Here is a 15921-nt window from a genome sequence, read left to right as displayed (position 1 = left end):
GAGACCAAAACCTTTTTATATAAAAATGTACCGTTTTAAAATTTAACTTTTTAGCTTGTACACCACAGATAAGAGAGAAGAAGCCATTGTGGAGTGATCTCACCATGTCACTGGTTTGAAACTTAATCTGGTGGTCTTTAATAAAAGTTTACATGGAACATACCAAGTACTTTTTCATGTGCTCATTGCAGAATGTTAGAGGACTTGAGTCAAGGGGGCCACAATGGAGTCTTTCTCTCTTCGTGAGCACTAAACAGCTCTCAGATTGTTTACAACAGGCATTATTTAGTTGGCTTTTCCTTGCAACGGGAGTGAATTTTGTTCTCATCAGTGTGAAGGATGGAATACCATTGGTTTGATCCAAGTAGAGCAGTCAGGGACTATACAAATTTTTTAAAATAGTGGGGAAAAAAGGGATAACAAGAACCAGTGGCTGGAAGCTGAAGGCAGACACATTCAAATTAGAAACAAGCCACACATTTTTAACAGTGAGGGTGATTAATCATTGCCAAAAAAATACCAAGGGAAGTGGTGGATTCTCCATCTCTAATCACTACTTAGATGTCTTTCTGGAAGATATGTTGTAGCTAAACAAATTATTTGGCTGAGTACAGAGGAAATGGGTGAAATGTAATGGCCTGTGATAAACAGGAATAAATGATCTAATGGTCCCTTCTGGCCTTAAACTCTCTGAATCTATGAAAGTTTCATCCAATAGTTCTTTCAGCATATCTGTCTTTCAGTTACCCCTGTTCTTCAAGTACTAGTGTTTTCCTATGCAGAGATAGCCAATTGTGCTATATTATGTTTGGTTTTATAATGTGAACAGATGGGGGAATAGAATAAGACAACCAAAGTCATTTTCACTTGTGACTTCAGACAAGAACCTATTGAATTCTTTTTTTGGGAAAAGTGAGTGCTCTTGTTCTGTTGCTGCCTAGCTCCTAAATTTGCTGATTTAAAGTGCTTTTACAGATGTACTCATTCCATGTACAATTCCTTTTATAGAAACAGGAAAGGAGACCTCTCCCATTTTTTGTAGCATTTGAATTAATCAGAGAAAGGGGTGTGATACTTCCAGAGGACGTTTAATTTCAGTAGTATTCCCAATGTATTTTTTGGCTGACCTGCTACAGCTGTATCTGTTTTTATGTTACTGTTCTACAATTTATGTTTTATTACTATGGGAGCCGGTAATTTGCCTAGCAGAAAAACGATTTTTCTAGGCTTTGTCTATATTCAGAGTTACACCAGTTTAGCTAAAGGTGTAACTTTAAACCTGATTAGTTAGACCTGTGCAAACACCTTAATCTGATATAAACCTTGCTTATTTTGATTTAATTAAATAAGGAATCAATAAGTTACATTAATACAAATCTGGTTTAAATCAAATGAAGAATGCCCACTCTGTTGTGCACTGGTTTAAAGAAATCAGGTTTAAACTGAATTAAAATTAAATGTGTACAACTTTGAATAGAGACAATTCCTTAGTAAAAACTTTACTTAAATAACTGAGTTGTTGACTGTGTGATCATGGTTTCCATTTCCATTTTTTCTTTTTAGAATGCTAGCATGAATTCTTAACAGATCCAAAGGAAACCTTAGATACACAAACTATTGTTCTACAGTTTAAACAGGTTTTTGTGAAAATGGTATAAAACCTGTTACATCTATTTAATTCCCTTTCTTCATTGTTCACTCTTGCTCCATCTGTTCATGGAAAGTTAATATTGTTTATATTCTAGAAGTTTATGTGAGAGAGGTGGGATCATTACGGATGCTGGATTAAGGTTCTTATGGCATGCGAAGGTAGAATACTGCATGTGTAGGTTTTGCTTATGAATAAGGGATGTGTATGTGTAATGGGCAAGCATGCCTCACTACTCATCGCAAAGAAAATCTTGTTGATAATGTGGCAATTTAGGTAGGAACCAATGTCTAGACTATCTTGAGTAATTGTAAACATGGTGTCTCTAGAACAAAATCATCAGAGGTAAATCAATTGCTATACCTTCACTTGTATTTTTAATATTGTAACTGAAGTCCAGAGAAATTAGAACTAATTTGGGAGTATTTTGCCTAAATAACTACTAGATAAAGTATTGGGAGAACACTTACTCTGTTCTACAATAAAGCTTCTTCTCAGTGACTACAGCTTTTGGTTCAAATGGACAGTTCTACATGAAGTAGCATACATAGAAGTTGTCAGTAATGGAAAATGTTAAGGTAGGTGTACTGTATATGAAGTGCTGGAGATCATTTCACTGTAACAATACTCTGATTGTTAGAGTGTAACTAACAATAGCTCTAATCTGTAAAATTCCTCCCTTATTTTACTAGGTTTTAAATCTCATATCAGGCAGCATTAGTAAACTCTAATCACTTAGTCTAAATTTATTTCTGTAGCTTCTAAAATTCATGAAACTTCTTATTTTTGTTTTCAATTGTTTGTATTTCTTGTTGGGTAAGTGTTGTGTGCAATACCTTGTAATGTTATCATAACATTCATTTTAGCAGCTTGTTGAAAATATTCTTTAACCTGCAAAAATTTATCAAACCTAATTTAACATTTTTATCTTTAAAAACAAAAGGACATGTTTGCACTGATCATACGGTTCACTAACTCTTGTACTAGGCACATTCAAAACAGCATGATTCTACTCCTCTACCCCTATATAACGCTGTCCTCGGGAGCCAAAAAAATCTTACCGCGTTATAGGTGAAACCACGTTATATCGAACTTGCTTTGGTCTGACAGAGTGCGCAGCCCCACCCTCCCAGAGCACTGTTTACCGCGTTATATCCAAATTTGTGTTATATCGGGTCACGTTATATCGAGGTAGAGGTGTATAAGATTGTGACTATGAATTACTGTCTTGCACTTACATAGTAATTCACAGTTTTAAAGCATGCATTTAAAAATGCTTAAAATAATCCCGTGAGATAAATAAATATCATTTTTCAGTTTGCATGCATGTGCCTATGTATGGACTTTTTGTGATCTATCCCAGTGTTAGTTCACCACTGGTGCTGTACCACCTGTGGTAGTGATGGTGAAAGTGCTAGCGTAGAAACGGCAGATGCTTTTCATGCTCTCTTTGCTAGCGCTTCCACCAAGGTTACCACTGACGACGCAGATGCACTGGTTCAAGACCAAAGGTGAGAAAAGTGTTAGAACAGACAAAACCTTTTAACTTTCAGATGCTATTATGAGAGTCTTATAAGTATGTAGATAATTTTGAGTGGCACACTTTCCATGCCTTCTGCATGTGACATCAATGAACGAGTCTGAGCAAGAAAAAGTGTTCCTCTTGCATCTGTAGTGACGTTGGGTGTAATTTAAGAACATTCTACGTGTGCTTGCTGTGCACCCCTTCTTAGTTAGAAAATGAATCCTCTTTTGAAATCTTTCTTCATTATTTTATTTTGTGTTCAATAAATTTAAATATGCAGTGGCTTTTTCATTGGATCAGTCATAATTCTCCTATCTCCTTCAAACCAAAATCTTGTTTGGTACTAAAACAAAACTTTTGGCATTTTTGTGTGTGCGTGTCATTACCTGTTACGTAGAAGAAATAATCAGTGTCTCTGGGAAACATCTAGACCACAAGTATATGATAACCAGGAGAACAAACTAGCATTTTCTTAATATTGTTTTGAATATTGTCCAAATTAGTCTATCATGTTTGTAAACATGATGGGAAAGTATTATATTCCCTGCATTTTGAAAATGAATGGAACACTTTCGCATAGAAGTATTGTATAATGCAGAGTGCTGCTATAAAAGTGTGGAAAATACTTTTTTTTTTTTTTTTTTTTTTTTAAGTTGAGAGAGGGTTTGAGGGGAGAGACCCACACACTAATATAGAGTCATTATATTTTCCCATTTGTATTTGTCAAGTTGACATCAGGCCTAAAGGTTTTGGAAATTATGAAAGATTTCACTGTTTTTATGTAAAAAGATAAGCAATGTCTTGCAGGCTGCTTTGGAGACAGTTAGCAATAAGTCTAGTTCCTTTATTCTGAAAAGAACATAGGCAGTCATGCTAGATAATGAAACAAACATGAGCTGCCAGTGTGATGCTATGGCTAAGAGGGATAAAGATCACTTTGGATGCTCAAAGGAACATAGGAATATTGAATTGATATTACTTTTATACATGGCTTTGGTGAGACCACTACAGGAATGTTCTGGCCAATTTTGGTGTCAGTACTTCAAAGACGATCCTGAAAAATTGAAGAGGGTATGAAAAAGAGCCAAGACTGGTTTGAGGTCTGGAGAATACATCTTTCAGTGAGGGACTTAATAAGCTAAATAGATTGTTTCATGAAGCGAAGATTGAGACAGGTTGGTAAGTTTGTATCAACACTGGAAGAATATATCTGATACTTCAGGGCTTTTAAATCTAGCATACAAGGGCTTAAAAAGATTCAGTATTGAACTTTTCAAAGTTGAAGTTAACTAAATTGGAACAATAAATAAGGCTCACATTTTTAATCATTGAGAGTAATGAGCCATTGGAACAACTCACCAGTGGATGTTGTAAATTCTCTGTCACCTGAAGTCTTTAAACTGAGGGTACATCTATACTTACCTCTGGGTTCGGCAGTAAGCAATCGATCTTCTGGGATCAATTTATCGCGTCTTGTCTAGACGCGATAAATCGATCCCAGAAGTGCTCGCCGTCGACACCGGTACTCCTGCTCTGTGAGAGGAGTACGCGGAATCGACGGGGGAGCCTGCCTGCCGCGTGTGGACCCGCGGTAAGTACCTTGTAGTTCGAATTAAGATGTTTCGACTTCAGCTACGTTATTCACGTAGCTGAAGTTGCGTATCTTAGTTCGAACTGCGGGGTTAGTGTGGACCAGCCCTGAGAAGGATGTCTTTTTTAAAAGATGAGAGTTTTTGCAGGAACTACTGGAGGAAGTTCAATGATCTGTGTTATATGGAAGGTCAGACTGATGATCATTAGGATTCCTGCTGGCCATAAAATGTATGCATTTTATGAATGTTGTCCAAATTCTGATCTTTTATAGGAGACTGTAATCAGATATTGCATATTTGTTCACAAATTTGGAAGCTGATTTTATGCAGTATGTGATGATATGCATCACTTGTATTATATTATATTGGAATTGTTTATATTTCTATTGTTTATATTTAACTAATGTTTGTATTGTTAATATTTAGTTAATGTTTATCTTTATAAAATTAACTTTTCTTTTGTGACTGAGTTGATTACATAGCTAGTTACATTTTTTTATTTGAGCCATTTAGAAACTATTAGGGAATACATTATGTGAGGGTTTCAGCAACTGTTGGAATGATGCTGTGGGAAGTGAACTGGATAAAAATCTACACCCTTGGTTCTGTCTGGGTTACTTTTGCCTTTGTATTGGTTTTCTTAAATTCTTGGTAGTTTTGATGTTCCAGAGCAATACAAATGTTGAATCCAAAGATGCAGTGGTACTCAATCAAGGGCCACGAACAGGTTTCAGGGGTCCTGGTCCACACTATGAGTTTAGGTCAAATTTAGCAGCATTAGATAGATTTAAACCTGCACTTGTCCACACGACGAAGCCATTTTTGTCGACTTAAAGGGCTCTTAAAATCAATTTCTGTACTCCTCCCCAACTGCTGAAATCAACCTTGCTGGGTTGAATTTGGGGTAGTGTGGGCGCAATTCAACGGTATTGGCCTCCGGGAGCTATCCCAGAGTGCTCCATTGTGACCGCTCTGGACAGCACTCTCAACTCAGATGCACTGGCCAGGTAGACAGGAAAAGCCCTGTGAACTTTTGAACTTCATTTCCTGGAGAGCTGATCAGCACAGGTGACCATGCAGAGCTCATCAGCACAGGTGAACAAGGAGTCCCAGAATCGCAAAAGAGCTCCAGCATGGACCGCATGGGAGGTACTGGATCTGATTCCTGTATGGGGAGACAAATCCATGCTATCCGAACTCTGTTCTAAAAGTCGAAATGATTAAGCGCAGCCAGACATCAGGGCGGTTAGAAGAGCGCAGCAGGGTGCGCTGCACATCAGAGAAGCTTTGAAAACCAGTTTCATGACTGGCCAGGCTACGATGTGAAAGTTCTGTTTTTCTCTTGATGAAAACCCGCCTCCTTGGTTCACTCTACTTCCCTGTAAGCCAACTGCCCTCCTCTCCCCTTTTGATCTCCGTTTGCAGAGGCAATAAAGTCATTGTTTCAAATTCATGCATTCTTTATTAATGCATCACACAAATGGGGGGATAACTGCCAAGGTAGCCCGGGAGGGATGGGGGAGGAGGGAAGCACAGGGGTGGGGTAGTTGTAGGGGCACCCCCTAGAATAGCATGCAGCTCATCATAGAAGCGGGATGTCTGGGGTTCTGACCCGGAGCGGCCGTTTGCCTGTCTGGTTCTTTGGTAGGCTTGCCTGATATTCCGGGCATGACTGAATCTCCATTAGACGAAACTTAAAGAAGGGAATGACCTGGAGTCACTCCCATTTATGTCCAGGTGCCCCCGACTGACCTCACCGAGCCAGCCAGGAGCACCCATATCTGCCCAGGAGCCCCTGACCGACCTCAATGAGGCTGGCCAGGAGGAACCAGGAGACAGCAGCAGACAGTACAATATGGCTGCAAACTGTCTTTGCTAACCGACTGCGACAATGTTTTTGCCCCATTAGGCATTGGGAGCTCAACCCAGTATTCCAATGGGTGGCAGAGACTGCGGGAACTGTGGGATAGCTACCTACAGTGCAGTGCTCCAAAAGTCGACACTAGCCTCGGTACTGTGGACGCACTCCGCCGACTTAGTGGTCTTAAGTGGGGACACACACAGTCGACTGTATCAAATCGTTTTCTAAAAAATCGACTTATATTAAATCGACCTAATTTCGTAGTGTAGACATACCCGGGGGCCGCCAAGCATGGCTGGTATTAGAATTAGGGCTCAGGGCAGAAAGCTAAAGCCCCGCCGCACTGGACTGCAGCCCCGAGCCCCACCATCCGGGGCTGAAGCAACTTAGCTTTGCGGTGCCCCCTGTGGCGTGGGGGCCCAGGCAATTGCCCTGTCTGCTGCCCCTTAATGTCACCCCTGGCTTTTATATGCAGAAAAACGGTTGTGGCACAACTGGACCATGGAGTTTTATAGAGCGCGCTCGTGTGTGTGTGTGGTGGTAGAAAGAAAAAGGTTGAGAAGCTCTGGTTCAGTGAATAGTAGGAAAAATGACTATTTACCAGTACTCTATTGAATGTTATCACTTCTGTGTATTTTATTACTATTAGTTTGTCAAGCAGTTGCTGCAGAAGTAGTATGATATTCAAAATATTCGGTTAGTAATGTTGCTGCTGATACTTGTGTATATCCTTCATTCTAGCAATAGCAGAATGCTTCACAAACCTATAGTGATTATTTCCTTTTTCTGGGCAGAGCAGGGTAATTTATGTTGGTCTAAGATAATAGAATTTCATGAACATTTGTGTGTTGGCAGTTGCAAAAGATCCTTTTTTTTTTTTTTAACATTTGAGCTGCTATGGATAGCAAATTGTACTGCTTTGACAGTCTAAGAACTTGGATGCTATAAAGTTTCCAATAAATGTGAACAGCAGTGAATTCCAGCTCTGTTCTCACATTGTTACTGCAGTACGGGGGGGAGAGAAGAGAGAAAACTGGCAGGACTGCATGCCATCATAATTAAATAGTTAAACACAGAACTTGAAGGGAGAAGCTGTCTCACCTGTTTTGGGAGTAGCTGTCAGCATACTTTCTAAATTAAATGTTCATTTTCTTTGTACATTTCAGTTTTCATGTACTTAAAATTACTATTGCATACCATTGCAAGTGTCGTAACTATTTAATGTTGCTCAAATCAGAGGTTTGATTTAGTCAAAGCACATACTAAATAGCATTAATTGCATAGTAAACTGCATCTTTTGAGTTTATTTTCATTATTTATATTTTTACAGGATTACAAAGCCATTAACATTTGCTGACTGTGTTGGCGATGAACTTCCTTTAGGCTGGGAAACTGTTTATGATCAACAGATCGGAATTTATTACATGGACCATATAAATCGTGAGTAGAAGTGAAATTGGTTTTATGAACATTCACAAGCTGATATCTATAGTTGAACCAAGTGTGATTAAGATGACATTTATTCAACTTCCAGCTACTATGAAAAGTCCTGCATTTTGTGTGTGTGTTGCATATCTTTCCAGTAGTCCACAGTTTGCTCCCTTATAAAACAACCAACAGCACCCAAAACGGGCTCAGAGTAAGTGTGTGGCGTTTTTCATTTTAGCAGCTATTTAGCATAATTTTAAGATTGATTGATATATTCTTATTTAAATAATAGTCTCATCCTCTCCTAAGCATTGCATCTATTATGCTTCCACATAGCAAATCAGTGGGCTTAGAACGACTGGATAGATACATTACGCACGGTTACTGTTGCTGAGCTTCAGATCACCACTTTCTGGCCAATTTTACTTTTTAAAGTCTATATCTTATCTTTATAGCAGTATGTTATTGCTGCTGGTACTATTGTGCTTCCATCATTAAGCTGCTTATCACTAATGAGCGAATGCTTTCAGTATTGTGCGAATTGGCAACTAGCTGGTAAGAAAAGAAGAAAGGAGCAGTAGCAGCAGTAACATCAGTGGTAAATAGCGCTCTTTGCAAAACCAATTTCAACACCATCTCTTTGGAATCTAGTTACCTTAAACTAATCGTTTAAGGTATTATACCAGCTTCTGAACTTCTCTGCATATTTTTGTGGTTTTCACGAAAATATTTTTCACCTGATTTTGGTGTGTGAAAGACCCACACTCAGACATTTCTTCCCTCTAAAAACAAAAGCCTTTAAAGAGATTTTAATGCAGTCACTAGAAAGCTAAATAACCTAGTGAGTATTTCAAGATCCATTGAAAAATCATAGCGCAGGTGTTTGTGTAATTCTTAAAGTACTTACTGTTAAAAATTATATGAGCAATATTCTTATTTGAGCTGTCAGGACAAATTTTATAGAAGATAGAGCTTTATCTCAGACTGTAATAGAACACCATCGAAACACACACATTGTACATATAAGCATAGTGTCAATAATTCTGAATATTGTCACAGGTTTCTTTACTTTGTAAAGGACTTACCGGTATGGTAGATCATGAACTAAACACACAATCCCTTTGGGATGCTGTGGCTAAAAGGACTAATAAAGCATCCAATTAATAGGATTCCTTTGTTAAGAACTGGGTTCTTCATGCTATGGAACAAAGATCTGTTCTTTTTTGTTTCAATTTTTTAAGCTCGATCCTAGTGCAGGGGTAGAATTGTTGGGGGTGTTATTCAGTAACCATTGGGGATGCAATGACAGATGAATGTAATGATGGTATAAGAATCAAGGAGAGGTTCTGGTGGAAAGAATCTCTTACTCTGGGGGTTCTGAGATCTACCTAAAATATTTTCCATAGTAGCTATCGGGTGACAGTATCCAGTAGAAGAACAGGATCACTCCTTGATTAGACTTTTATCCATTCTTCTTTACTGATGGCCTGGTTATATGCCCTCTCCAGCAGCTACAGCTTAGTGTATCAGTAGACACCATGGCAGAAATGAATGTAAAAGTTACGAGAAATGTTGGGAGAAAATGCAAGAGAGGTTTCAAATCAGTGCTTTTTTAAAGACCATGCATTGAAGAAGCCTCCCAAGCTATGTACACCTAAATCCTTTCTTTCCTTCCACTCTTCAAAATAAAGCAGCAGTGCATATCACTCTTCTAGGCCTCCTGTCTTGATAGCTTTACTCAAGAAAGAGGAACACAATCTGGGCTGTGATGAAAAGGATTCTGGTCAATGACTTTCCATTTACATTAGGAAACCCAAGACGAAAAGGAATCCTCTGTAAATCACAGAGCTACCTTCAGAGCCAACCCTGATCTCCATCTCATCCTGTTAATTCTGGACTTCGTTGACACCCTCGCTAAGCTGGTGTTGGAGCCTGTCCAACCATTTCTTAAGAAGCTTCAGTGGCTGCCAACCACAGAATTCCTTTCCCCTCCTCCTCTGAGTTTTGAGAGCCTTTGAAGTCTCCTTTAACCAGTTGCACATTTCCCAGTTGGGAATAACATATTCCATGTTCTTGGCCAGCCAGGGCTGTGCTCGAATGACTATAGGAATTTCAGTCAACTCTACAGAAACTAAATTAGTGGCTATCCAAATCTAAAACACCTTCAGTTTCAGTTTCTCTATGGTAACTGGTGCAGTCTGTGCTCCATACACTTATTCCAGGCCAGAGTACAGTGCAGTCTTCCACAGAAGAATGTCAGTGTTGTACTTAATAGGAAGTGAGACTCTTTCTTAGTGGGCTACAAGATGGTGGTGAAGATTTTTGGTCACTTGGCAGGTTATGCAGTGCCTCAAAATGTACAGACTCCTCTTCTCAAGAGCTATGTATGATACATTTTAACCTTTGCTGTTACCTGGGATTAGAATTGGAACATTGTGAAGAGCCATTTATTGGGGTATCGTAGTTATAACCCACTTTAAATATATTCACTTTTTTTAATTCCTGAAAATCTCATTTGTTTTAGGCAATTACTTTTCAAATGGTTCTCAAACAACAGAGCTGCTTGTATGCCTTTGGTGGTTTTTATTATTAGTTTGAAGGAAGAACTACAGTTTTTATTTTTGGGGGCTCAATCACTACAATCTCTGATTTCACAGCGCAAACAGAAATATTTAAATAGCTTTAAGTCCTATTATTAGTACCAACAAAAGAGTTGGCTTTCCCCTTTCCTATCATAGTAACAACAAAATCAGAGTTTTTAGGGGGGGAAATTAACTGAAAATACCTTCTTTGCTTGTATTGAGTATCTGTCTTATGGCTTAATCTACATTCCTCAAGATAGCCTGTGGTATGATGTTTCAAAAATCACTTTAATAATACATTTGGAACCCATAACAGAAATACTTCCTATAGTTAACCTGTGGAATGCCCTACTACAGGGTTTACTGTGGCTAAAGTTTTTAAAAAAGGACTAAATGATTTTGGCAACTATTTATTGCACTTGTGCACATTAAGGTAATGATATAACTTGAACCATAAAGATTGATTTATATGGTGGCAATGGAACAGCAATGCAGATAAGGTATAACATTTTTACCACCATATTGACTAACCCTGTTCTGAAGTATGGTGGTAAGATGCCTGCCTCCTGGCTGTATTACAGGTTGCACAATTACTACCAGCAGTGGTGCTGCAGTAATGGTGATTTACGCAGCTGATTTTTGTAAACACAGCCATAGGAGGCTGGCATTTGCATACACAGCAGACTCTGCACAGGCAGGATGATGTAAAACTACTTTTCTTCCTGCCGCTCCTTCTGCCCCCCAGACACCGCAGAAAAACCTGTTATTTCAGGTTTTTTTGTTCTATTTTTTTGAATTTGTGGGCCACTGAAGTGTTTGCAGGAACATAACATATTGAAAACTTTTTTATACTATAAGCATATATTTGAAAGAGTTTCTTGATACTAGAAACAAGCTTTACTTTCAGTCTGTGGCTGTAAACATTAGCTGTTCTCAAATGTTGCAGGGCTTTGGAGCAGTGCTCCAGCTCCAGGCAAATACCTGCAGCTCCACTGCTCCGGAGCTGCTCTGCGCTCCAGCTCCGGGCTCTGCTCCAAAGCCCTGGAAAAGGGTAGTGATGAGAACATCAAGGAGCTTGTTATGACTGTTAGGATAGAAGAAAGTTAAAATTAAGCATGTGTTTTAAAACACTAATCTTTTTGGTAGCTAACTTCATTGTTCACTATTTGATCGTACAGGCATAAAGATAACATAAATAGCCTTTCAGGATGTTGCTTTTCTCTTGCACCTTTCTGGAGGCTGAATGTGAAATCTCTGAACTGTTCCTACCACCCACTGAGTCAAGTATTGGGATATTGATTTGGCTCTCTTACTTGGCTGTGGGTTGTATTACGGTTATGCCATCAGAATGATCTAATTTGTCATCTTAAAACAAGTTGACTGAGTAAGGTCATTTATGGCTGAACAATTAGTTTTCTTTTTAACCTCATCTCTAAGAATAAAAGACTCAAATATAAGTGACAGTGCAGTCACTTTTTTCTCTCTTTGCTGGAGTGATATTGAACTTTGGGTTGAATTGAGTATACTAGATGGTTTAGAGACAGACTTCACCTGGATTCTTTGAGCACATTTCCTGTGGTCATGAACTATCCGTGTAGGTATTGAGAATTGACATTGAGAAGGTACTTGTAATTAGTGGAGTAACAGGACTTAAGTTTTTCTCTTCAGAGCTCACACAAATTGAGGACCCAAGAGAGCAGTGGCGAAGAGAGCAGGAACGCATGCTAAAGGAATATTTAATTGTTGCCCAGGAGGCACTTAATGCCAAGAAAGAGATTTACCAAATTAAACAGCAGCGTTTTGAGCTAGCCCAAGAAGAATACCAGCAGCTGCACAAACTGTGTGAGGATGACAGCCGCTCCTATGCTAGTGGTGAGTTTACTTTCATTCTCTTGCTAATACATATTTTTCCACTATTCAGTTTTTACACACAATCTGAGAGCTTGCTGCCATCACTCTCTATTTTTAGTGATGTAAAAGTTTAAACTACTCATGAAGTTGCTGTGATTCTTGGAAGAAATTGCATCTTAAAAGAAAATAACCCTCTCCAAAGACAGTTTCCTCCAATATAACTAGGAGTTTCATTTTAATGAACTTGCACTTTTGAAAAGTAAGTTCTATCTTTACTTAGAACAAAAGGCTAATCTTTTTATCCATCTGCAGAATATTGAAAGAATTAATGTAGCAATGAGAGTAGAAATAAGCCAACACTAGTTTCTGCTTCTCAGGCTCTATGAATGTGAGAGTTATGTGTTAAATTAATGAAAAACATCTCCTTCACTGGAATATTTTAAAGTATGTTTGGATTCTGGTTACATGTATGCACTCCAGTTTCTAAAGTGACTGTTTGCTCTAGAGAAGACAGTGCCTTCTGCACTGGCAATCCATTGTATTAATTTGCAACTCTGTGTACCAGCAGGTGACAAATTTACTTGCCTTAAGCTAAATCTTAGAAAATTGAAAAGTTTCCTTAACTCCATACACAGTTCTTAATAAATGTATTACCTCATCAGGCAGTGTTTAGGATAGGAATGAGCAAACAAGGTCTTCTAAGATAACTAGTTTGAACTTCAACCTTTGATCTGATCCTAGCTTAAATATTATTTTATAAAATTGACCAAAGGTTTAGTTAAGGATTTCTTTGGTCAGTGCTACTTGAAAAAATAGTATGACCTAAGAAGAATTGGTTCACTCACTGCTCCCCTACACTATAATTCAGTCATCCTCCTTCACTGTCCCACAGGCCTCTAGTTGTTTTTCCTCCCTAACTCTAAAGTCTCGAACAGACTCAAACTTTTCCCCCGGTCAGATCTCTCCACTATTTTGTTATCTAATACTGTTTAAGGTCTGTTGAAAGGCCTACCTGCTTCAACTTTAAAATCTCTTACATTGTGTCTTGAATAGTTCAGACTGGGGTAAGTCGTATCAAGATTTGCCAGACCTTGTGATTGTTAAAAGTACATGTTCCTGGGGTCAAGCAAAGAGACAACTGTATCCCTGCAACAAATATCTAAAGGAGAGTGAGGGACAAATGGAGGAGTAGGTAGAGGTTCATTGTATGTCGGGCATGGAAACAAGAGCATGTTGCAGGGGGAAAAATGGTATTTAGTGTGGGTTGTGGAGGAATGGGGGCTACAAAAAGGGGAAAGGGCGAGGTGCCTATTAGGAAAGGATGAAATGAGTGAAAGTCCAAAAAAGTTTGGATCACAGTGGATGATTAACTGAATCCATTGAGGTTCATCCATCACCAGTTGAGAGTAGGTTTTGATGTGGCTTTAGGAGCCAAGCTGGACATTTTATGAGAGATGACTTTATAATGTGAGCACCACAGAAAGCTTCCTTTCATATGGCCAACCACTGGTTGGTGACTGTGGTGGAATAGACATAAAAGGTTTCTACAGATGACTGCCTTCACAGTCCAATTTACTGTCTAATCCCAGTACAATTTATTTTCTTTTATTAGTGCCTGCTTTTAAATGTAACATTTACTTACATTTTGATATTCAGAGCTAGGAACAGCGATGTTTGATGCATGACTTTGGCATTTTGAAGGGCTCAGAGCCAGGGTGTCCAAACAGTTAATATATTTATGTAGTACACAACTAGATAATTTATGTAAGAAAATCCCTTTAATAATTGTATGTGCCTTTACTAAAAGGCTACTTTGTTTAGCTAGTTCTTAGATGTTGTTCTTGTTTCATGCATAATATCATAACACTCAATGTCTTTTTATCTTGGAGATCCCTCCACCTCATCATCCTCATTGTTTCTTTTTGATATGGTTTTCAAAATTAAAACGAAAAAAACAGATAATTTTAAAAACGTTTTAAAGATATTGTGGCAGAGGTGGTGAGAGCCCAGCAATGGAAGTATTGGGAGTGGGGAACTCTGCTGCCTTGAGAACTTGTGCACGCCTGGTGGGCAGGAGGGGGAGAGTGGCTGCTCTTGCGCTCGGCATTGAGCAGGGCACGGGACCGAGCAGGGCAGCAATGGGAGCAGGTAGGAACACCAAGAATTTTCCTTCTCAGCCTGTTGCTGGCTGCACCCTCTCACCCCTAAGTGTTAGACTGACTCCCTCTCTGATTCTTCTGCCCCCCATTCTTAGTAAGTTTCCATCCCCACTACCCCCCACACTTAGTGGGCAAAAAATATTGCGAAGGGTGTTGAGTATTGGTCATAATTGCTTTAGTTAATTTGGAATGGAACCACACTGTTAGGAAAAAGCAAAGATCTTCTGTCCAGATCACTGTGGTTTTTCTTCATGGCTGAACTTCTTTTGATAACTTTAAGTTGCAATTATAGGACAGAATTTTACATAACTCAAATGTTAAACGAATATTCAATGCATTATATATTTGGTCTGTTGCATCAAAGTATTAATAAAACAGGATACTACAAAAATCTGCTGTACTTTCGTTCAAAGGCTTTCCATATTAGATTAGATTAGATTTATATCCTTTCAATTTTTGGTGAAATCTACATGTCAGAAATTGAGAGCTCTTCTTTTGACCCCTAGGGTTTCAGCCCTCCCTGATCTGTAATGGACTCACTCCCCAATTTGAGAGGTTGAGTTGATGGCTTTTTTGTCAGGGGGATAGTCACTTGCCCGATAACTGCTCGGTGTATACCTCCTTCTCAGTGAGGATGTGCAAGTCAAGGGATGCATGGCTGAAACTGCATTTAAGCACTGCCTCCCCGTTTCCTTCCCTCCCCATCCCCGACATACACTACCAGCAAGCACCACAACCCAGGATTTGGTAATGAAAGGAAGGAAGTGAGGAAAACTCCACCATCGCATGCACATGGAGTACCCTGGTACTGGGATCATCTACACCAATCATAGCTACCTCAGGACTATCAGGTACAAAATCAGCACGAATACCAACTGACTTCTGGACCAGCTCTTCTGGCATGCACATCATCATTTTTGGAGCCAGCACCCAACATAAGGATTGGAAGGGCCAAACTCAGACCAAACATGGCCCCGAGTGTAGGGAGGCATCGCCCTATAGAAAGGAGAAGAGGCCTCACTCCTCAAAGGATAAAGAGCCTAAACCTTCTACCATGGAGATTGGCATTGACTAAGCTGACACCAGTGAAAGCATCAACCATACCACAGGACTGAGGTAGACCCTTGTGGAACTGCCAGGATTCCCTCCAGGATCATTGTTAGTCCTGAAGTGGCACTGGGCCCTGGAGCCAATCGTCCACCATTCGAGGACTACTTTTTCTCATCATCATTGTTGAGCTATGCCTTCTCTGCAGGGTTAAGCAGGGATGCCTCC

General features: G+C 39.3%; 1 protein-coding gene across 3 annotated transcripts in view; it reads left to right on the top strand.

Moving 5' to 3' along the window:
• The window catches only part of WWC3 (WWC family member 3), a 144195-nt gene that overhangs the window by 38867 nt on the left and 89407 nt on the right, over nt 1-15921 (top strand). For all 3 annotated transcript variants that reach the window (XM_054007975.1, XM_054007974.1, XM_054007970.1), the window contains exons 2-3: nt 7957-8066; nt 12305-12508. In XM_054007975.1, coding sequence (XP_053863950.1) covers nt 7957-8066; nt 12305-12508 — 314 coding nt within the window. The remainder of the gene's footprint in view (nt 1-7956; nt 8067-12304; nt 12509-15921) is intronic.

Source organism: Malaclemys terrapin, chromosome 1 (assembly GCF_027887155.1).
Source record: "Malaclemys terrapin pileata isolate rMalTer1 chromosome 1, rMalTer1.hap1, whole genome shotgun sequence".
Lineage (NCBI taxonomy): Eukaryota > Metazoa > Chordata > Testudines > Emydidae > Malaclemys > Malaclemys terrapin.
The sequence above is the reverse complement of the archived record's forward strand: the minus strand, read 5'-3'. Positions and strand labels throughout refer to the sequence as shown.